The following is a 24124-nucleotide window of genomic DNA, read 5'->3' as shown; positions in this document are numbered from 1 at the left end:
TACAATGTACAGTATAAAATATTATTCACAGATTGAAAAATTGAAATCCAAAGTGCAATAGATGCTGTATGATAAATAAATGTGTATATAATGTGTGTTTATCTACAGTGGGTTGTGCTGAGTGATATTCTGTCCAGTGTGTGTTATGATCCTGATGGGTCAAGAGTTAAGGAGTCTGATTGTTTGTGGGAAGAAGCTGTTCTGGAGTCGGCTGGTGCGTGATCTGATGCTGCGGTACCGTCTGCCTGATGGCATCAGTGAGAGCAGCCCATGGTTCGGGTGGCTAGAGTCTCTGATGATCCTCTGAGCTCTCTTCACACATCGCCTGGCGTAAATGTCCTGGAGGGAGGGAAGCTCACCTCCGATGATGCAGCTGGCCGTGCGCACTACCCTTTGCAGGGCTTTGCGGCTGCGGGCGGTACTGTTGCCGTACCAGGTGGTGATGCAGCCAGTCAGCAGGCTCTCTATGGTGCAGGTGTAGAACCGTGTGAGGATGTGGCGGCTCATTCCAAACCTCCTCAGCCGTCGCAGGAAGAAAAGGCGCTGATGAGCCTTCTTCACAACGGCCTCGGTGTGGACGGACCATGAGAGTTCCTCTGTGATGTGGACACCGAGGAACTTGAAGCTGCTGACTCTCTCCACCGGTGCTCCATCGATGGTGATGGGGCGGTGTTCTCTCTCATTCCTCCTGAAGTCGACCACCAGCTCCTTGGTCTTGCTGACGTTGAGGGAGAGGTTGTGCTCCTGACACCACCGTGTCAGAGTGTGCACCTCCTCTCTGTAGGCCGTTTCATCATTGTCAGTGATGAGACCTACCACCGTCGTATCGTCAGCAAACTTGATGATGGTGTTGGAGCTGTGGGTTGCCACACAGTCATGTGTGTACAAAGAGTACAGGAGTGGGCTGAGAACACAGCCCTGAGGGGCTCCAGTGTTGAGAGTCAGTGGTGAGGAGATGTTACTGCCCATTCTGACCACCTGGCGTCTGTTTGACAGGAAGTCCAGGATCCAGCTGCATAACAAGCTGTTTAAGCCGAGAGCCCGGAGTTTAATGTCAAGTATGGAGGGCACAATGGTGTTGAATGCTGAGCTGTAGTCTACAAACAGCATTCTCACATATGTGTTCCTCTTTTCCAGGTGGGAGAGAGCAGTGTGAATTGTTGATGAAATGGCATCATCAGTGGAGCGGTTTTTGCGGTATGCAAACTGCAGTGGGTCCAGTGAGGGGGGGAGAACAGAGCAGATGTGGTTTCTGACTAGTCTCTCAAAGCATTTGCTGATGATGGGGGTCAGAGCAACAGGACGCCAGTCGTTTAAGCAGAGTGTTTTTGACTGCTTAGGTACAGGAACAATGGTGGACGTTTTGAAGCATGTGGGGACCACAGACAGGGAGAGGGACAGGTTAAAAATGTCCGTGAAAACTCCAGCCAGTTGGCGCGCGCACGCTCTGATGACGCGGCCGGGAATCCCGTCTGGACCCGCAGCTTTACGGACGTTCACCCGCCGGAAGGATCGGGTTACATCCGCTTCAGATACGGAGAGTGCACTAACCTCTGTATCTTCAGCCGCGAGCTCTCTCTCCGCGAGGGCGGTGTTATTTCCCTCAAAGCGAGCATAAAAGGTGTTGAGCTCGTCCGGGAGAGAGGCAGCGGTGTTCACGGTGGAGTTTGTGTTCCCTTTATAGTCTGTGATGGTGTTAATTCCCCTCCACATGCTTCTGGAGTCGGTGGTGTTGAACTGTCCTTCAATCTTGTCCCTGTACTGGCGTTTTGCTGCTTTGATTGTTTTCCGGAGGGCATAACTTGCTTGTTTATGCTCCTCCGCATTACCAGAGTTAAAAGTGAAGGTCCGCGCATTGAGTGCCGCGCGAACATCCCCATTTATCCACGGCTTCTGGTTTGGGTACAGCCGAATTGTTTTGGTCGGAACAACGTCATCTACGCACTTCCTGATGAAACACGTTACGCTATCAGCGTAGACCTCGATGTCGTCATCAGAGGCCGACCGGAACATCTCCCAGTCCGCGTGATCAAAACAGTCCTGTAGCATAGAGTCCGATTGGTCTGACCAGCACTGGATGGTTCTGAGGGCGGGTGCTTCCTGTTTCAGTCTCTGCCTGTAAGCGGGCAAAAGTAGAATGGACGCGTGATCTGATTTGCCGAATGGTGGGCGAGGGAGGGACTTGTAACCCTCCTTGAAGGGGGAGTAGCAGTGGTCTAAAACACGGTTCCCTCGCGTGTTGATGCTAACATGTTGGTGGTATTTGGGTGCGATGCGCTTGAAGTTGGCTTTGTTAAAGTCCCCGGTCACAATAAACGCAGCCTCAGGATGCGCGGTTTCCTGCTCACTCACTGACCTATACAGTTCCTTTAGTGCCCGGTCTGTGTCGGCTTGTGGGGGAATATACACCGCTGTGATGATGACCGCGGTGAATTCCCTCGGTAGCCAGAATGGTCGGCACAGAACCATGAGAAATTCCAGATCAGGAGAGCAGAAAGACTTGATAGAGTGTACGTTCCTCTGATCACACCAGGATCGGTTGATCATAAAACACACACCCCCGCCTTTGCTTTTCCCGGAGAGATCTTTTTCTCTGTCCATCCGATGCACGGAGAACCCCGTGGTTTCGATGGCTGAGTCTGGAATCTCAGCGGACATCCAAGTTTCTGTAAGGCAGATAATGCAGCAGTCCCTCGTGTCTCGTTGGAAAGAGATCCGCGCTCTCAGCTCGCAGAGTTTATTGTCCAGAGACTGAACATTTGCCAGTAAAATACTGGGAAGCGGGGGTCGGTTTGCGCGGCGTCTTAATCTGACGAGTACGCCAGCTCTACAGCCCCTTCTCCGGCCGCGTCTCCGCGGCCGGGCCACCCAGACAAAGGGTTCCGCTGCTGTGTTTGTAAACGGCGTGTCGTCGTTGATGAATTTAAAGTCCGGTTTTCGGTGTGCGATTGCCGAACCAATGTCCAAAAGTGTCTGTCTGTCGTACGTAGTAAGGCAGACAACATCCAAGACAAAAAACACAAAAACTATAAACAGAACAAACAAAAAACTACAATGCTTCAGCAGAGCTTGCGACGTTGCGGCCGTCCTCGGCGCCATCTTGACTCATTTTTGTGTTTTGTGTTTCTGATCTGACAGCAGTGATAATCTCTGCAGTGATTTCAATGCATGGATGTGAATCCTTACTTTTGATTCCAGCTGAAAGGAATTATAGCACTTTTTTTGCAATCATTAGATGGAATATTTGTTTTTTTGTGCCTGATTTTTGCACTAGTTGTCAGGTTAATGACTGATTCACTATTACAAAATCTGTAGTGCAGATTCTTACTGTTCAAATTGTTTTGTGCTTTCTATGATATCGAGTAGAATAACCAACCTATTAGTAACTAATAGGGTTGACCTCATGATTGATTTAGCTGATAGATTTTATAAGCACACACAGACTATAAAGCTTTACAACATCTGCTCTTTGCTGCCACTAGAGGTCAGTGTTTGTTGCCATTTGAATTATATGATCACAAAAACGTATTACAGCTTTTTTTTTTTAATTGATTACTCGTTACTTTAAAGAAGTTGGAAGGTAAAACCAACAGTATTTCGAAGTGCTGTTTCAGAACTGTATTTATGAAAAATTCCAAAGGTACGGGAGGTTAATAAACTGTAATTAAATATTATGCACTGGTGAATCATTCCCCAAAAGGCCAGGGACATGGATTAATAAAGTAAACAGGGTGAATTTGTTCTCTTGTTTCTTTAATAAATGTGTAATTATTTTTCTCCTTCCTCTAAACTTGTTTCTTGATGTCTTTCATATTTGATTCGAGAAATTGCTTGTTGAGTTCCAGGTCTTGCATCAGACAAATGGGCTCATTTGCCGCATCTCATATCCCAGAGCGGTTAAATGCAAAATAAAATCTTTAGTGTTATCACAGACCCTTAGGCTTTATAACATTTGGAAATAAGGTATAGCACGAATGCAAGCATTGCATTAGCATGCAGAGAACAGAATTAGCTTTCTTTTCATTCATCATGGTACAGTTACCATGGTTCTCTCTCTTCTTCTTCCTGTCCAGGTGCTCTGACGACCAATGGTATCAGTGCAGACACAAGCACTGAGATCGGCCGAGCCAAGAACTGCCTCAGTCAGGAGGACATCATTGAGAAATACAAGGAGGCCATCTCTTACTACGGCAAGGTAACTTCATGCACAGAAATGAGAGTTTCTTCTGCTCTGTCTGAGATGTTCTCTGCTGTAGGATCAGTTTTGTTTGCAGGAAGCAGTCATGTACAAAGTCAAAAAATTAAATACAATAATAGTAATAATAATAAGTACTATTGGGAAATATTATTTCCATTTAAAATAACCATTTTCTCTTTAAATTGGTGGTGGATGAGGAGATTCCCCCCTTCTATGTAAAGCGCTTTGAGTGCCTAGAAAAGCACTATATAAATGTAACAAGTTATAAATGCATTTGAAAGGAACACTCCACTTTTTTTTACAAAAAATTCCCCTAGAGTTAAACAGTTGAGTTTTACCATTTTCGAATCCATTCAGCCGATCTCAGGGTCTGGCGGTAGCACTTTTAGCATAGCTTAGCATAGATCATTGAATCTGATTAGACCGTTAGCCTGTGTTAATTTCGTTGACGAATAATTTTCGTCAACACCTTTTTTCACTGACGAAAACGAGACGATAACTAAATAAAAACTAGTGTTGGATGACAAAAACTATGACGAAAATCAACTGTCATTTTCGTCAACAAATAAAAACGAGATGAAAATATTAGGGAGGAACGATTAGGGAAGAGATCCAGTCAGAACTGATGTCGTGTGTAACAGGTGCGCACATTTGATTTGAACGTGCTGATCTAACCGCTGGAAAACACGGCGCTGTTGCGCTTTTCCAGGCTCACGCATACCCAATCCAGCGCTCCAGAGCGGCTCACAATCAATGAACGTTAGCGCACATTTATGCCAGGCAATTGTTTATGAATTAATGCTGATGAATAATGACAATGCTTACTTTATGATGTTTATATAGTAATATGTTTTAGACATAATTTTATCTCCTGAACTTGAATGAGCTCCTGCAACTGCAATAGTAAGGCGCAGACATTTCAAAATAAGAGTCAATGTGTATTTCGAGCTTGTTTATAATTAAAAGTCACGCATTATATATTCGTTTTTGGTTACACAATAAAATGTATTTAATTTAATTCCCATTTAATTCATAGTCAGGAGGAAAGACCAGTATTTGACACGTATTCAATAAATTATCAGGTTTATATTAGTTAACTAAAACCATAAAAAAAAAAATCTTCATTACTTGAAATTAAATAAATGTTAACTGAAATTAAAAATAAATAAATAAACAAACGTATTTGAAGCTTTAGCTTAACCTGATATGGCCTACTAACTAAAACAGAAATACAAAGTTATAAAAACTATATAGATGTTTAAAAAAAATAAAAAAAAATCTGAATCGAGCTCTCGTTCGTGTATTTTTAATGTAAAAAACAAAATGATGTCAGTTCAAGTGACAGTCGGTTATGTAATGCTTAAATCCCCTGCCGGGATACAGCCTCTCTCTGGACCCCAAATGTAATGCTTAAATGCGTAATGTATTACAATTTAACAATTCAGGTGACTAAAACATGACTAAAACTAAATGGCATTTTAGTCAAAAGACTATGACTAAAACTAAATAAAAATTTGCTGTCAAAATTAACACTGCCGTTAGCATCTCGCTCAAAAATGACCAAAGAGATTCAATATTTTTCCAATGATATTACGCAGTGCCTGAAAATAGTCCCCAGCACGCTCCCTGTGCAAGCAGGTTGTCACGTTGGTTATGTTGAGGGAAGTTAGCCTATTTTCAGGCGCTGCGTAATATCATTGCTCCGCTTCACTCATGGTACAGCAGCAAAATTCCTTGATTATTACGCAAGAATGAGAGTATAGTTCCTTGCCATATCAGCCTAGAAAATCACAACTTTTCGTTTTCCGTCGGTCTCAGTACACAAGGAAAAATATTGGAACTCTTTGGTCATTTTTGAGCGAGATGCTAACGGTCTAATCAGATTCAATGATCTATGCTAAGCTATGCTAAAAGTGCTACCGCCAGACCCGGAGATCGGCTGAATGGATTCGAAAACGGTAAAACTCAACTGTTCAACTCTAGGGGAGTTGGAAAATGAGCCTATTTTCAAAAATAGAGGAGTGTTCCTTTAAAATGTAATTTATTCCTGTGATCAAAGCAAAATTTTCAGCATCATCACTCCAGTCTTCAGTGTTACATGATCCTTCAGAAATCATTCTAATATGATGATTTGCTTATCAAGGTTGACAGTTGTGCAACTTAATATTTTTGTGGAAACATACCCCCCCCCCACCTCCCCAGGATTATTTAATGAATGTATAAAGTTCAAAAGAACAGCATTTATTTAAATACATATTGTTTTGTAACATTATAAATGTATTTACTGCCTTACTTTTGATTTAATGCATATTTGCTGAATAAGTGTTTATTTATTTCCAAAAAAGTCATACAGCAGATTCATGCAACAGAAACGGCATTATAAACATCGTTTTGGGTAATATTTTATAATAGGGTCTCATTTGTTAAAATGTATTAATTACATTAGTTAAAATGAACTAAAAATAAAAAATATCTCTAAAGCATTTATCAATCATAGTTCATGTTATTTTCAACATTTACCGAATTTACTGATTGTTAAAATCAAAATATTAATATTATTTAGTTGACCTGAGCAAACAATGAACAGTTGTATTTTTATTATCTAACATTAGCAAAATACTGTAGCAATATTGCTTATTGTTAATTTAATTTAATGGGAGCTTATTGGAAATTGTTAGACAATGTCAAATTCTTTTAATAATGAAAATCTAATTAATTATTAAACATGGGTATCTTAGACATAACAGTCGTGCAGTCGTTGCCTAATGGTTAGAGAGTCAGACCACAATCGCTCCCTGGGTGGCACAGCAAAATGGCTGCCCACTTCTCCGTGTGTGTACGATTTGCAATGTGTGTGTGTGTTCACTACTTACTACTCCTAACGTGTGTGAACTAACTTGGATGGGATAAATGGTGAGGACACATTCTGAGTTTCTATACTTGGCCTTCACATGTCACTTTCACTTTCAACAAGTCTTTCAAAGCCTTGTGTTATAGTAATTTTTTCCTAGTCAAGGGAGTTTTTAGCACACGTTTCTTCGTGCCGTGTCTAACAACGCTCTTTAACTGTGGTAAAACCACTTTAACACGCAGATTCTCGTGGGATATTGTTTTATTAAACACTCAAAGTTCTGTTTTATTATTCATCAGTTCTCGCTCTGAGATGGCAAACAGGGACGGCTCGTTTTTATGTAGGTGTTTTACCCAAAATGGCTCTGTTGATGTGCATCTCACAGCAAGTAGCCTCTAGAGATGGTCTTGGATTCTGGAATTAAAATATCTTTGTATGGTGCATTTTAAACACGCTGTTCCTGGCTCATGCAAAGTCAAGTATTTGACCCCAGTCTTGTGAATGGAGCCGCTCGTTCAGTCTCTGTTCGTCTCGTTGATCTCCAGCTGCTCGTTTCTGCCACATCAGCTGTTCTGCCAGCAGCCAGCAGGGGACACTGCAGCCTTGTACATTCATAGATTTGAACAGAGCACTCTGTGCCGCTGCTGAGTTTTGATTTTCAAATATGATGACACATCCTGAACAGAGGCAAGATGGACGTACAGCATGACCTTTCTCTGACCCTCAGGTCTTTTCGTTATATTTTAGTGAGTGAGTTTCAGTATTGCAATTTATTATCCCTATGGTCTCAGAGTGCGGTTTATACAGTCTGAAATTATATTGCAACGTGATTGAAATGTCAGCATGATCTGGCCATTTAAATGGACATGTGCGCACCTGTTGTGCAATCAAAACCTTATAATTATTGTATTTACTGATTTAATAATGATAATTTTTTATTTAATAATTTAAAATAAATAATTCCTGAACAGAGGCACAAGCGAGAGTACATTTTTAATTACCCTCACATTTTTTATTTTAGTTAGTGAACATCAGTATTGCAAGTTATTGCCTATATGGTCTCAGAGTTTTTTTTTTACAATCTGAAATGTGAAATGATATTTTAATGCGTTAATAAGCATGTATGGCAATGTGATTAAAATAGCAGAATGATCTGGCCATTTATATTAAATGTGCAAACAAAGCCTTATTTACTATTTATTTATTGTATTAAAAAATATGATTTAATAATATTATAAAATTATATTTAATAAAATGTGTGTGTGTGTGTGTGTGTGTGTATATATATATATATATATATATATATATATATATATATATATATATATATATATATATATATATATATATATATATATATATATATATTTATTTATATATATATTTATTTATATATTATATAATTATTAATAAATAACACAATGTTATTAATTCAATCATTAACAGTGACTGTCTTAATGTGATATGTTAATATGATAATGTGATATGATAATGTGACTCGAAATAAAAAGTAATGATCATATTCTCTCTTTTTATTCCATATTATATTTATTTGGCCCTATATTTATTTACATTTAATCAGTTTGAGACTAAAGCCCCGTTCACACCGCCAGCGATGATGTCGCTGCATGTCGCCAGTGCCAGAGATTCATGTCGCTAGTGGGCGTTCCCACTACGGGTTGCCTATAAACGTCATTAGCAGATCACCCTCGTCCTTCCATGCATCATTTTTTTTTATAAATGTGTCTCTATATGTAAACAGAGACATATAGTAAAGAGCAGGGAAATTGCTAACAGCTAAAATCAACTTCTCCTCCATCTTAACACGACACTGCAGTAGCTGTACAGCAGACGGATCACGTGCACTCCACTGACTTCACTCCTATAGGTTGTCGCTCGCGAAAATCGCTTCTCATTTGCATGAAGTTGAAATTTCTGAACTTTTGTCGCTTGTCTCGTGTCGCTTGACACGCCCACATTCTGTCGCCAACGGTCACTGTCGCTCGTGTCGCCGTCAGTCGCCAGCGCTCCATTGAAATGAATGGGATCGTGTCGCTTTGTCGCTGCGTTTCGCTGGCGGTGTGAACGGGGCTTAAGACTGTTTTCTGTGTCAAAATCCCGACAATATATATCTTTATTAAATCTTCTATCTTTATGAAAATTTATCTTTATTAAACTTAAATTGCTCTGCTGGAATATATGTGTGGGCCGGGCCATGATTAATTGCATTAATTAATTTTTTATAAGAATTTTTTTTTAAATAAATAATTGAGGCACTAAATGAACGCTTTAAAATTGACAGCTCATAACTCATAAAGTCTTGTTGTCTGTCTTTCAGTATAAGAATGCTGGAGTGATTGAGCTGGAGGCCTGTATTAAGGCCGTCAGAGTGTTGGCCATTCAGAAACGGGCCATGGAGGCGTCTGAGTTCCTGCAGAACGCTGTTTACATCAACCTCGGCCAGGTGATTGTTTGCACTGCAATGCACAGTAAAACCGCAACAAGTCAGTCAAGTTGCTCTATGAGGAATGGTCCTTCAGCATTTGTCTGTCTGTGTTCAGCTGTCAGAAGAGGAGAAGATCCAGCGTTACAGCGTCCTGTCAGAGCTGTACGAGCTCATCGGCTTCCACCGCAAATCGGCGTTCTTCAAACGCGTCGCCGCCATGCAGTGTGTGGCTCCCACCATCCCTGAGCCGGGCTGGAAAGCCTGTTACAAACTCCTGCTGGAGACCCTGCCGGGATACAGCCTCTCTCTGGACCCCAAAGACTTCAGCAAAGGTAACACCAGATGTTTCTGTAATAGGGCTATCAAAGTTATACTGTTTGAATTATTGTTTTAAGACTGTTAAACCATATTACAAATGTTTGATTATGTTCTGTGTGGTTTCTAAAGACTGGTTGGTGTGCAGGTGTTTTTCGTTTATTAGTACAGAAAATGGTTATTAACTTGATCAAAAAATTGTGATTCACAGACATTGTATGGTGGATTTTAATGATGGTTTGAAGGATAGTGTGTCTGAAGTTCCACCAGTGGGTGGAAAACACTGTCCAACGTTACTGAAAGCACCAGCAGTCATTTTTTTAATATCTCTAATTAGCTTTATTTTTGTTTCAGTTTTAACAATTTTAGTATAGTAACTTTAAACATAATGTGACAAGTGTTGTCTTGAGAAAATTAACAGATTTTTGATGAACTGAAGTTTGTTTTCATCAAATATTTATTTTATTTCAGATTTAGTGACATTAGAAGTCACAGTCCCATTCATAAGTAGATACAAAAAAAAGTTTATATATATACACACACACAGTGGGGCAAAAAAGTATTTAGCCACCAATTGTGGAAGTTCTCCCACTTAAAAAGATGAGAGAGGCCTGTAATTTTCATCATAGGTACACTTCAACTATGAGAGACAGAATGAGAAAAAAGTCCAGAAAATCATATTGTCAGATTTTTTAAGAATTTATTTGCAAATTATGGTGGAAAATAAGTATTTTGTCACCTACAAAAAAAGCAAGATTTCTGGCTCTCACAGACCTATAACTTCTTCTTTAAGAGGCTCCTCTGTCCTCCACTCGTTACCTGTATTAATGGAACCTGTTTGAACTTGTTGAACCTCAAACAGTCAGACTCCAAACTCCACTATGGCCAAGACCAAAGAGATGTCAAAGGACACCAGAAACAAAATTGTAGACCTGCACCAGGCTGGGAAGACTGAATCTGCAATAGGTAAGCAGCTTGGTGTGAAGAAATCAACTGTGGGAGCAATTATTAGAAAATGGAAGACATACAAGACCACTGATAATCTCCCTCGATCTGGGGCTCCACGCAAGATCTCACCCTATGGGGTCAAAATGATCACAAGAACAGTGAGCAAAAATCCCAGAACCACACCCCCCGGGGGGACCTAGTGGATGATCTGCAGAGAGCTGGGACCAAAGTAACAAAGGCTACCATCAGTAACACACTATGCCGCCAGGGACTCCTGCAGTGCCAGACGTGTCCCCCTGTTTAAGCCAGTACATGTCCGGGCCCGTCTGAAGTTTGCTAGAAAGCATTTGGATGATCCAGAAGAGGATTGGGAGAATGTCATATGGTCAGATGAAACCAAAATAGAACTTTTTGGTAAAAACTCAACTTGCCGTGTTTGGAGGAGAAAGAATGCTGAGTGCATCCAAAGAACACCATACCTACTGTGAAGCATGGGGGTGGAAACATCATGCTTTGGGGCTGTTTCTCTGCACAGGGACCAGGACGACTGATTTGTGTAAAGGAAAGAATGAATGGGGCCATGTATCGTGAGATTTTGTGTAAAAACCTCCTTCCATCAGCAAGGGCATTGAAGATGAAACGTGGCTGGGTCTTTCAGCATGACAATGATCCCAAACACACCGCCCGGGCAATGAAGGAGTGACTTCGTAAGAAGCATTTCAAGGTCCTGGAGTGGCCTAGCCAGTCTCCAGATCTCAACCCCATAGAAAATCTTTGGAGGGAGTTGAAAATCCGTGTTGCCCAGCAACAGCCCCGAAACATCCCTGCTCTAGAGGAGATCTGCATGGAGGAATGGGCCAAACTACCAGCAACAGTGTGTAAAAACCTTGTGGAGACTTACAGAAAACGTTTGACCTCTGTCATTGCCAACAAAGGGTATATAACAAAGTAGTGAGATGAACTTTTGTTATTGACCAAATACTTATTTTCCACCATAATTTGCAAATAAATTCTTTAAAAATCAGACAATGTGATTTTCTGGATTTTTTTTCTCATTCTGTCTCTCATAGTTTACCTATGATGTGTACCTATGATGAAAATTACAGGCCTCTCTCATATATATATATATATATATATATATATATATATATATATATATATATATATATATATATATATATATATATATATATATATATATATATATATTTATATATTAGGGCTGGGTAAAAAATACTGATTTCTCAATTTTAATCAATTCTCATTTTTACGAACCGATATCGATTCTTAAATCCCAAGAATCGATTAGTCATCCTGTTTTCAGTTGATGAATAAAAGAAACATTGTAGTGCGCCTCCCAGCCAATAAATTGCAATAATCTTTGTGCTTTGTTACTATTAATATTAAACAATGTCTCTGATTTCTAATTACGTCTATTTGATAACGAAATTCCGAGATCGCTGTGGCACAGCTCAGCTCAAGAGAAGCGGCAGCGCGGAGCGCACATGAACTCATCCGCTTTAATACCAGTACAGCACGAAATAAACATGAATGAGCATCTGAAAGTGTGTTAAAAGATACAGGGCAACTTACCGAAATCTATATCATGTCACATGGACTCACTCTATCAGCGTTTCAAACTCGGAAAGACGTAAAAAAAACCAGCTTGTAAACAATGTCATGTAGTGTCACATTTACCTCAGGAAAAACATATCCAGTGTCCATAAACTCGTTAGTCAGCAAGAAAAAATAATTTCTAGAGAGGAGCATTTTGCACCATATTACATAGGCTATACATTATGATGTTTAATGTTCTTCAATATTTAATGCATGTATAAATCTGGCAAGTTTTTATGACAGCCACCATTTAAATGTTTATATTTCAAAAAAACGAATTGGAGTAGAAATATGATTATGTAATTGTAGAGTTAATATTATAACTTTATAATTATTAAAAAAAACATAATTGAGTGTAATTTAAGTGTTTGTATACAAAACAGTTACTTTTTACCTTCAATATTTGTCTGGCTATCACCAGACCAAGCTCAATTTAAGATTGAACATTGGTCTGGAGTCTGCTCTGTATTTTCTACTGCACAAGAGGCGTGATCAACTGGCATAATTCAAATGACTCTGTACGCAACTGGATAGTCCTTCAACCAATCAGACCACAAGAGGCATGATCAACGGGCATCGATCCATCCTTTCTCTATCCGTCATTGTGTTAAACCCGCCAATAGCACGCCAGGTGGATAAGCCAGTCTGTGATTGGTTCCCGCAAATGTGTAACAGACGCAGGATAAATTAATGTACAGGTTTCCAGACTGAGCTGCAGGGCGAAATCAAATTGCTGGCAGATCAGGCTGGGTTTTCCCAGTCTACTTAAATATTATAGTAGGCCACAACTGACTCCCATAGTTTATAGTATTAGTTCAGAGATTTGTTTTCCTTGAGAAAATTTGCCATGTATTGTACCTGATATACACTCACCTAAAGGATTATTAGGAACACCTGTTCAATTTCTCATTAATGCAATTATCTAATCAACCAATCACATGGCAGTTGCTTCAATGCATTTAGGGGTGTGGTCCTGGTCAAGACAATCTCCTGAACTCCAAACTGAATGTCAGAATGGGAAAGAAAGGTGATTTAAGCAATTTTGAGCGTGGCATGGTTGTTGGTGCCAGACGGGCCAGTCTGAGTATTTCACAATCTGCACAGTTACTGGGATTTTCACGCACAACCATTTCAAAGAATGGTGTGAAAAGGGAAAAACATCCAGTATGCGGCAGTCCTGTGGGCGAAAATGCCTTGTTGATGCTAGAGGTCAGAGGAGAATGGGCCGACTGATTCAAGCTGATAGAAGAGCAACTTTGACTGAAATAACCACTCATTACAACCGAGTTATGCAGCAAAGCATTTGTGAAGCCACAACACGCACAACCTTGAGGCGGATGGGCTACAACAGCAGAAGACCCCACCGGGTACCACTCATCTCCACTACAAATAGGAAAAAGAGGCTACAATTTGCACGAGCTCACCAAAATTGGACAGTTGAAGACTGGAAAAATGTTGCCTGGTCTGATGAGTCTCGATTTCTGTTGAGACATTCAGATGGTAGAGTCAGAATTTGGCGTAAACAGAATGAGAACATGGATCCATCATGCCTTGTTACCACTGTGCAGGCTGGTGGTGGTGGTGTAATGGTGTGGGGGATGTTTTCTTGGCACACTTTAGGCCCCTTAGTGCCAATTGGGCATCGTTTAAATGCCACGGCCAACATTTCTAAAGAATGCTTTCAGCACCTTGTTGAATCAATTTCACGTAGAATTAAGGCAGTTCTGAAGGTGAAAGGGGGTCAAACACAGTATTAGTATGGTGTTCCTAATAATCCTTTAGGTGAGTGTATATCCAAAATAATTGATATTGAATAGAATTGAAATGCAAGCTAGTGAATCGAAATCGAATCGAAATGTGAAATTTGTGTCAATACCCATCCCTAATATATATATATATATATTTGTCTTTATGCAAGTTAACAGATCTTAACATGTGACATCGCAGTTTTTTTTACATCGCAGTGCAAAAGAACAGATTCTAAATGAAAAGTAATGATCATATTCTCTCTTTTTATTCAATATTATATTTTTTTGGCCATATATTTATTTACATTTAATCCGTTTGAGACTAAGACTGTTTTCTGTGTCAAAATCACATGAAAACAAGTCTCTGTCGTGATCATGACAAAACATAAAAAAAATTAAAAATTCTGTCTAACATTTGCCACACTGCTCTCTAGATATTTATATCACAGGCATTCAAAAACCCATTTCAGTCGACCGGAAGTTTCAGCATCTGTTTCACCGGTTTGAAAGGCATTATCCACCTCCGTGTCCTCGGGCCTATTTAAGACGGACTCCTCTTGACTAAACGAAGAAGTAATGTGCATGCGAGCCTGGAATAGGAATGCGGCCTGCATGCATTATGGAGCCAGTGTCTCAAGGTTTTTGAACCTGGATAATGACATCATCCCCCCTTTCATGGTTGCTCTTTTAATTAGGTTAATGCTGTCATTGGTTTAATAAATGCATGCTATTACGGTGTTTTATTTCATGGTTGTCCTCTCGACCCTTTTTACCTCTGTTTACTGATGTCTTTCGCAATACAAGAGCAGAATATGAATAGTTGGAATTGCTCATTTTTCTTTAAATACCTCTGACTCATAAACAGGCTTTGGTTGATTTGTAATCCGACCAGGCAGCATTGAAGTAACCTTGTCCCTCTTTGTATGCTTGCAGAAAAGCTTTGTGTGTTTTGAAGGGCTCTTCTCAGGGGTGATATATATTCCGTCTACTCTTTGTGTTGGAAAACAGCGCCGAGAGGAGATCTGACCCTGAGCTGTGATGTCAGACTCAATAGTGCATTACTTTAGGGTCCTTAACTATATTCTCTTTAATATGAAATCCTCTCAACCTCCTGCTTGACTCACACACATGCATGCATGGAATAATAAAGACGTTTAGATTTAGACGCATGCTGCCTGAGGGTCTGTCTATATTGTTCAGAATCCTGCAAATTGGTGGTGAGAGAAAATCATTATTATTCTTTAAAGATGACATAAAATGGCGTCCACAAGGCATTTATCTTCCATTCCATTGTGGATGAAAAAAGGTGGGACTCGTCATGTCTAGAGACCAAAATATCAGACAATTGGCACTCATAACCACTCATAAACACCTAGCAACGGCTTAGCAATGCTCCAAAATCTAGTATTTAGAACACCTTAGTGCATAGCAACGACTTGGCAACCACCCACAGCGGCCTTGCATCCTGGCAGTTAGTTTGGGATGGTTCTGATTGGTTGGTGAGTTAGTTAATATTATTTTCCCCTTGCCTTAAAGTGTTGGTTCTGTCAGCAGAAACATTATTTTGATAGACAAGAGAATGGCATTACGTTTTGATGGAAGATCTGAATAATGTGCAATGATGCATCTGGCACAATAAGACCTGCAGAATTTATTAAGGAAATAAATAGAGAGTCAGTTTTGATTTCACGTTGACTTTAAGCAAGATTTATGAATGCTGTCTGAATGCAGAACCAGTCGTTCCTTCATTAAGATGCATTATTCCTTTCATATCGTGGTTTATTTCAGGCAAAGCAGCTTATTTATGATTTGTGTTTTTTTTTGCATTGAATCTGTGATGTCATTGAGAGCAGGAGGGCACGGAGACCCCTTGCATGTGTCGACTGAAGCTGGAGATGACCCTGGCTTACTGAAGCTTTAAGTGAAAGAGAGAAGAGGACTCGGGTCAATAGAGACACCATGGAGTGCAGAGAGAGAAGAGAAAATTGGTTTTTAATTGGCCTGGGAGTTCTCCAGCTCAGCTCTTTTTACGCACAGAGAGAGAGAGAGCGAGAAAATATCATCAACCTCTGATTGATTGCGTTTAGCTTAACCATTGTGCGCATGGATTTCGAAAGTCCAGTGATAACACAGACCGAACACTGAACTACAGCAGACCCTGGAGTGCCGTATAACAGCTTCCTGGAGTCTCTACGGCCTGTTGGCACCAGCCGTTATGATCCCTGAACTACCTGAACTAGTTGAAGAGGGAGTGAAGTGGCTGTTTTTACTAAATGGCTGCTAAAATGTGCAGCAGCTGTTTGTAGTTTAATTGTTATGGGGTGATGGGTTGTAATGGTTAAAGATCTGGGACCTGATGTTGGGTACGCACAAAATTGCCAATGAAAACTACAGGGTGCAGGACACTATAGTTCATTTATGTAAGTGAGGATAGGAAAATAAAGTAAACTGTGACATATTATACTCAAAAACTCTTGTGGACTACCAGTAAAATTTATAAAAAATTGGGACCAAAATTATTCAAGCACTTTTTGACCTGACCATGTTTTGCTTAAGTGATTTTTCTTTAATTGCTAATGCAAGCTTTTACACCACAGACTGAACAAAATTAAAGGATAAAGGTTTACTCACCCCTATCTCATCCAAGATGTTCATGTCTTCCTTTCTTCAGTCGAAAAGAAATGACATTTTTTGAGGAAAACATTCCAGGATTTTTCTCCCCCTCATGTTGTAGACGTACCGCCCCCATGTTTAGAAAGCGCACATGCGAAGACTAAAGCCCTGTTCGCATGGGATTATTATTATCTGGGGACCTCGTGTGATTTAGAAATTATCCCGCCACATCTGAATTTCGCGTGGCGCATTCGCACCGGATAAGCAAAGCCTGTAGCCTGGAAATCTAGACACACCCTAGCGACAGCAAATGTAATTTGCCGCGAGTGTAGTCTAGCAACTCTCGGTAGACCTGCGAGCTGGAGAAAACAAATTCTGGTCAGGCCAATCACATCGTGTACACGAGTCGGTGGGCGGGCTTAACATAATGACGGCAGAGTTGCGGTGGTTACGCGTGCGGCCGCGTGCTACTCTTAAACAAAGAAGCTGGCGAACGGCGGTCTTTCGAATCGGCTTTGGCCGCGACTCTGGAAGACTTGGAGTTGAGCTTTTCTTTGAGAAAAGAACAAAGAACGGCACTGAAGTCATTCTTAAGAAAGGAAGATGTGTTCGGAGGTTTGCCGTCCAGATAGGGCGAAAGTTTAATCTATCAACTAGCTCCGCTTCACCTTCTTCGTGGCTCTGGTTGGTTGTAGCGCTATCCTATTACGTGCAGAGGAAATTTGAAAGACAACCGTTTATCCCGCCCCTCGGATTGAGCCCTGCCAATGGTGAGTTCCCAGACCCAACATCTTGAGGTGGGTCTGGCTTGTCAGGCTACAAATCCTGTGATTTTACTCGTATTTACTGACTTATCTCCCGGGTATGACGTCAAGACTCGTAAATGTTTTTTCATTATAGATATAGCTGATATATCATAAACAACAGTTCCTTACCGCGTGGTGCTATATTGTTGCGATAGTTGGTGTTACACCGGTTACATCACTTTCCCGCTGTCGTTTTGATTTTTTTATATTAATAAAAATCCTTTAGTTTAGTTAGAGAACAGACTTTACAGTTAAAAACTGAACTGAGCACAGACCAGCAGCAGGAATCAGATTTCATTCATCATGAGAGTGAGGAGCTGACAATATGACGGCGGAAGATTTGGTATAAAGCTAAATGTAAAAGTGCCCATTTAAGCGAGCTTGTCACTGTACTGTTCTGTTTTTGATTATGAATAATATTGATCACACATTTCAAGCAATTAGCTCCATAAATGGCTCTAATTCTAAAGTGAAAGTCCAAATTCAGGGTGATGGGACAATTTTTCCAAGGCATCTCAAATGGCAAAAAGTGTCCCAATCACCCCGAATTCACCCTATAATGTGCAAAGCTGCACAGGCATTTATAATGGTGCGTGTTATGAATGCAGCCTCCATTCTTCGCGAAATATAGATAAAAATGCGCACAAGAAACAAAAACTTGCAAAAATTATATACAACCCAAATCCTGGATAATACAGGATTGTACACAGAGATGACGATTCGCACAGGACTACTATTATCTCAGGACCTCTGTGCTCGGCGAAATATGGTGGGTCATTTGCGGGTGAATTTTTACTTTACAAATTACAGACATGGCCAATTCACACGGGATTAAGATCACGTACAACCTCCGCAATTACTACTAGAGGTCACCAGGTAATACTAATCCCGTGCGAATAGGGCTTTTACAAACGCCCTTTAGCAAAAAAAAAAAAGGTCAAACAACGATGTCGGACGATTTTGACGTTGAAAATGGAAAAGGCTGTTTGTATTAGTCCTCGCACGTTCGCTCGGGGCGGTACTTCCGCCTACGTCTAGTGTGACCTTTTTGACTTTTTTTTAAAAATGACCGATTGTTTAGCTAGATAAGACCCTATTCCTCGTCTGGGATGGTGCAGACCCTCTGAAGCGCATCGAAGCGCTTTGAAACTCCATTGATTTTGACAGCTGATTGGTTGATTGTAATCCATTACATAACTTTCTATCAAAGTTATCTGACATTATCTGTTCTGACACAGTTTAACTCTAATCATCACAGTTTAACCATTTTCTTAACTATAGCGAATAAACTGTGATAATGTGAGAAAATGTTGAAGGTGTCTGAATACATTTTGGTTTGAATGTATATATGTATTAATTTAACTAATTGACTAATAAGATATGACATTCTACTTGGATGTAGAGGTAAGCTTATACACGTTTCATGTTTTATTTTACAAAAGACATTTCAGTTATATGCTGATGCCAGACTGCAAGTTTTTTTCTTATTTGCAAAAATGATATTTACAGTCTTTATCGTGGCCTAATGTGTTTCTCATTCTGCTAATACGCTGTAGTATCTGTTAATGGGTGTCTGGATGGGAAAATGCATATGGAAATTATATGCAGATAAGGTTATGCATAATAAAAAGGTATAAGATGCATTTATGGTTGACTCCAGGAGGAGACGGCATGGGGAATAGAGCTTGTGCATGTACATATAATATTTTGCTGGGAATTGGACAGAATCTGGTCTTTGTAGGGTACTATTTATACATTTTTTATAGTTTTCTTTGATTTTCAATAACACCGTATCAGTGTCTCAAGACACCATATATAAAATTCCCTAGCTAACACTCCCTTCACACAATCTGTGCAGGAACAGGGCACATCAGAGGAAGGCCCTGTCCCAAATGCCACACTTCATATGCACTTTCAGTGTTGTGGACTTACAATGGCTGCGGTGCGTGTCTGTTAAGTCCATGAGTAGGGTGTCACATTTGTCATTTTATGTTTCAGAAGGGTGCTCACGAGTGCCCCCTTTGCAGTTGATATGTGCCCTTGATGCGCACCCAACACTGGTGCGAGCTCCACAACAACCTTCTTCCTGACAGTCAAAGTGGCATTACGTCACGAAAGTGCAGACTTGTAGGAAGACCGTTAGTGTTTAGGGTGCCATTTGGGACAGGGCCTAAGGAAGAGACAAATACAATACAGTATGAAACAATACATTACAGTATGATACAATAGGATACAATACAGTATGATACAATACAATACATTACAGTATGATACAATAGGATACAATACAGTACAATATGATACAAAACAAAATACAGTACAATACAATACAATACAGTACATACAATACAGTACGATACAATACAAAACCGTATGATACAATACAGTATGATACGATACAAAACAGTACGATACGATAAGATGCATTACAATATAGTACAATACAATGCAGTACATGATACCGTACATTACAGTACGATACGATACAATGCAGTACATATGATACAGTATGATACAATACAGTACGATACAGTACGATACGATACAATACAATGCAGTACATATGATACAGTATGATACAATACAATATAGTACGATACGATACAATACAATGCAGTACATATGATACAATACAATATTGTACGATATGATACTGTACAGTACGATACAATACAATGCAATGCAGTACATATGATACAGTGCGATACAATACAATACAGTATGATACAATACAATACATTACAGTATGATACAATAGGATACAATACAGTATGATAAAATACAATACATTACCGTATGATACAATAGGATACAATACAGTACAATATGATACAATACGATACAATACGATACAATACAATACAATACAATACAGTACGATACAATACAAAACAGTATGATACAATACAGTACGATACAAAACAGTATGATACAATACAGTACGATACGATACAGTACGATACAATACGATGCAGTACATATGATACAGTATGATACAATACAATACAATACGATACAGTACGATACAATATGATACAATACATTACAATTTAATACAAAACAATGCAGTACATATGATACCGTACATTACAATACAGTACGATACGATACAATGCAGTACATATGATACAGTATGATACAAAACAGTACGATACGATACATTACAATATAATACAATACAATGCAGTACATATGATACCGTACATTACAATACAGTACGATACGATACAATGCAGTACATATGATACAGTATGATACAGTACGATACGATACAATGCAGTACATATGATACAGTATGATACAGTACGATACGATACAATACAATACAATGCAGTACATATGATACAGTACGATTCGGTTTATGTGTATACACTTTTAGGATGCATGTTTTATGCATAAATTATGTGTTGGAAATGTTTTGGGACGTATTACAACACATTTTGCCTCTTGATACCACAGATCTGTTTGTTGCGTACTATTGCGTTTGCCAAATTCATTATTGACTTTTAAATTCACACATTTGAGGGGGAAAAAAAAACAGGGCTTGTGGGTAATTATAACTCAGGGACCTGGGAAAAACAATCCTTTTTTTATAATCTCATATACCATTTAGGACTGAGTGGTATGCAAATAAGGATGCATCTGTAATTTGGCATGTACGGCAGAAGATCTCATTAAATCGCATGTTTAATTAAGCGAGTTGCACCCAGTTCTCATCTTGGAAATATGTAGAAATTTACAGTTTTAAGTAAATACATGTTTATGTAAATATGTCTTACACGTTTAGTGTACAGAGAAGTTAAGAATTACGATTGCTTCTTGTTTTAGCACATTGCGTTGTGGTACTGTGTCTATACTTCACATTTTGACACATGCAGTGGGTTACCATTGTACCCCACGCATATAGACTTTTGTAGTATTGTAGTGTGTTCTTCTAACAGTTTCTTGGAGTCTGTTGATTACTGTTTCTTGATAAAAAGCATAAATGTTGCAGTTTCGTGTTGCTTTTTGCATACACGGTCTCTCTTCTGTAAAGCTTAGTGTGGATTTGCATGAATTGAGTAAAAGGTGAGTGTGAAACCGACAGTCATGTGAGCGGCAGAACCTTGTGGGGTGATAAATCCTCACAATCATTCCAGAGCTGCTGCCACATTCTTCAGGAGCAGCACAGATCAGCTTCACGTCTCTCTCTCTGCACTGTGACGGCCGTGTTAGTTGCCTGATTGATGAGTTTTGTAACTCAGCTGTTGTATCATGTAATTTAGGACTGTAAATTTTATGATGCCTCTCTGACAGTTTGAGCAGAAAAAGATGCTGTATATACAAACAAAACTTGACAGAGTTTGACCTTCCTGTCACATTATATTTCATCAGTTAAAAAGGATGTAAAGAAGACTTTTTTGTAGCAAGGAACCATAACTACCATGATCAGGAAGGGAAAGTAAATAAAATGCTGCTAGAGTATTGAAAAGGGCCTTTGTGTACCATTGGGAGGGAAAAAACAGAAGGTGGAAATGCGAATGCATCAAAAGTGTTGTTTTGTCTGTCTTTGAATGCTTTCTCCTTCTCTCTGTTTGTAGGGACCCATCGTGGATGGGCGGCAGTACAGTTACGGTTGCTTCATGAGCTGGTGTATGCGTCTCGTCGTATGGGGAACCCAGGTCTGTCTGTCAGACATCTCTCTTTCCTGCTACAGACCATGCTGGACTTCCTCTCAGACCAGGGTAAGACATGGGGCGCATGCACAAATGCCCTCAAATCTTTACACACATTGTTTTAAAGACCTCCTATCGATGTTTTCGACAAACACAAACCACACTCTTCCAGGCCTCAGCTACCACTACAGTGTGTAAAGGCGTTTCAAGGTAGACGTTGTTCGCTGGGAGCCAATGAAGACCATTGGCTGGCATTATGAAAAGTTGTTAAGTAGTTACATAGGTATGTAGCAGGAAGTAGGACTGGAATTGCTGACGACTCGTTTCAGCAGTTCAGAATGAATACTTTTTTTTAGGACACAATAACTTTATTTTTCGTGGACTTTGATCTTTAAAGGTCCCATGGCATGGCATTTTTCTATTATTTTATAATGTTTCCTGAGGTGTACTTATATTGTTAGTATGACTTTTACATCATAAAATGTCATAATTTAGAAATAAAAGGCATTTTTTCTATACTGCTGTTTGCCCTGTGGCTGAATGCCCTGCTTCAAGAGGCGTGTCTGCTGTGAGACTTCAGTAAAAACGCCCACTGTTGTGATTGGCTGACATCTTTGCATTTTAAATGAGCGGAGGGGGCGTGGTTTAACGAGGTCTACGAGGCACGAGCAGGCACGAGCTGCTGCCAGAGAGACGGATGGACCTGAGTTCACTTCACATCAGTTCTCAGCATGTCTGAACTGTTGTAGTTACAGCATATACTTCAGGTTATTAGTCTATTTCTAGTCGGAGGGACTGTCACTCATGTCAGAAAGTTAGTAACTTTAGTAAATTATGGATCAGCGATGACTGGAGACGCGAACCGTTTAGAACGATTCAGTCCGATTTGGTGAACTGATTCGGTTCACTAAAAAGAACTGGTTCAAAAGAAAGATCGTTCGCGAACCGGACATCACTAATGTACCAGAGACTGAGCTCAGCGATTGCTAACAAAGTTATTTATAGTAACTACTGAGTTATGAGAGCGCTGTCAGTCAGCGCGAGTTTATTGTGTTTGTATCTGAGAGTTCTGAATAAACACGAGTCCCAGTCACACCGAGTCCGTCTTCATCATTATTACCAACTTTGTAACACATGCAAAGTACCATTACAGCTGTCGAGATGAACGAGTTAAAAGTGTTGATAATAGCATTATTTTTAAAATAAAATAAAAGCGTCAGTGACGCGCGTTGAGTACACAGCGCAAACAAAGACACAACAGCAGTAATCGAATGTAATCCAGTTTATTGTGGGGCTAGCTGGCTAGCCTAGCCGGATACCCTCACGCTTACCCCCTTCTGCTTAATCTCGCGCCGCGTTTGGTGCCTCCGCTGTGGGCCAGATGCAGTACTGTGGGTCGGGGATGTTGAAGGCCAACCGGTCAGTGCAGCCCGAGCTTCGGCGTGTGTGAGGTTTATCTCTGAAGATGTTACTCTGACGATGTTGAGCAGAAACTCCCGACTGTATGCACATTCTAGAACCGATAGACGCGACGAGGACGTACAAAAACACTGACTCATAAGATAGAAAACACGAAAACACCGTTCTGTCGGGAGAGAGAGATGCCGCATTGTGTGCACGAATAATAAATAATTAGCTACACATCAGAAATCACTGATCACAGATCAGAAGGAACTGAAAAAAGACTTCTGTTTTCATTTGTACATCCAAGCACTGAGAAACTGCCAGCATTCACTCGTTCACAAGCCATGATCTCTCGAGCGCTTGCATGGGCGTGCCAGATTCTCTGGGCGGAGGAAAGGGAGGTAACCGTTCCTGATTGGACGTCAAACCAGGAGACTTCAGGATTGGCTAGTCTGGCCTGTCATTTTCTCAAAGGCAGAGAAAGACAGCCAGAACTCGGTTTTACACCGATCAACATTTCTAT

General features: G+C 40.1%; 1 protein-coding gene across 4 annotated transcripts in view; it reads left to right on the top strand.

Moving 5' to 3' along the window:
• The window catches only part of trappc9 (trafficking protein particle complex subunit 9), a 371401-nt gene that overhangs the window by 14220 nt on the left and 333057 nt on the right, over positions 1-24124 (top strand). For all 4 annotated transcript variants that reach the window (XM_079830150.1, XM_079830148.1, XM_079830149.1 and 1 more), the window contains 4 exons: positions 4074-4195; positions 9388-9513; positions 9611-9827; positions 22123-22266. In XM_079830150.1, coding sequence (XP_079686276.1) covers positions 4074-4195; positions 9388-9513; positions 9611-9827; positions 22123-22266 — 609 coding nt within the window. The remainder of the gene's footprint in view (positions 1-4073; positions 4196-9387; positions 9514-9610; positions 9828-22122; positions 22267-24124) is intronic.

The sequence above is a fragment of the Gobio gobio genome, assembly GCF_949357685.1.
Source record: "Gobio gobio genome assembly, chromosome: 11".
Lineage (NCBI taxonomy): Eukaryota > Metazoa > Chordata > Actinopteri > Cypriniformes > Gobionidae > Gobio > Gobio gobio.
Note: the sequence above shows the minus strand (reverse complement) of the source record. Positions and strands in the feature narration are given on the sequence as shown.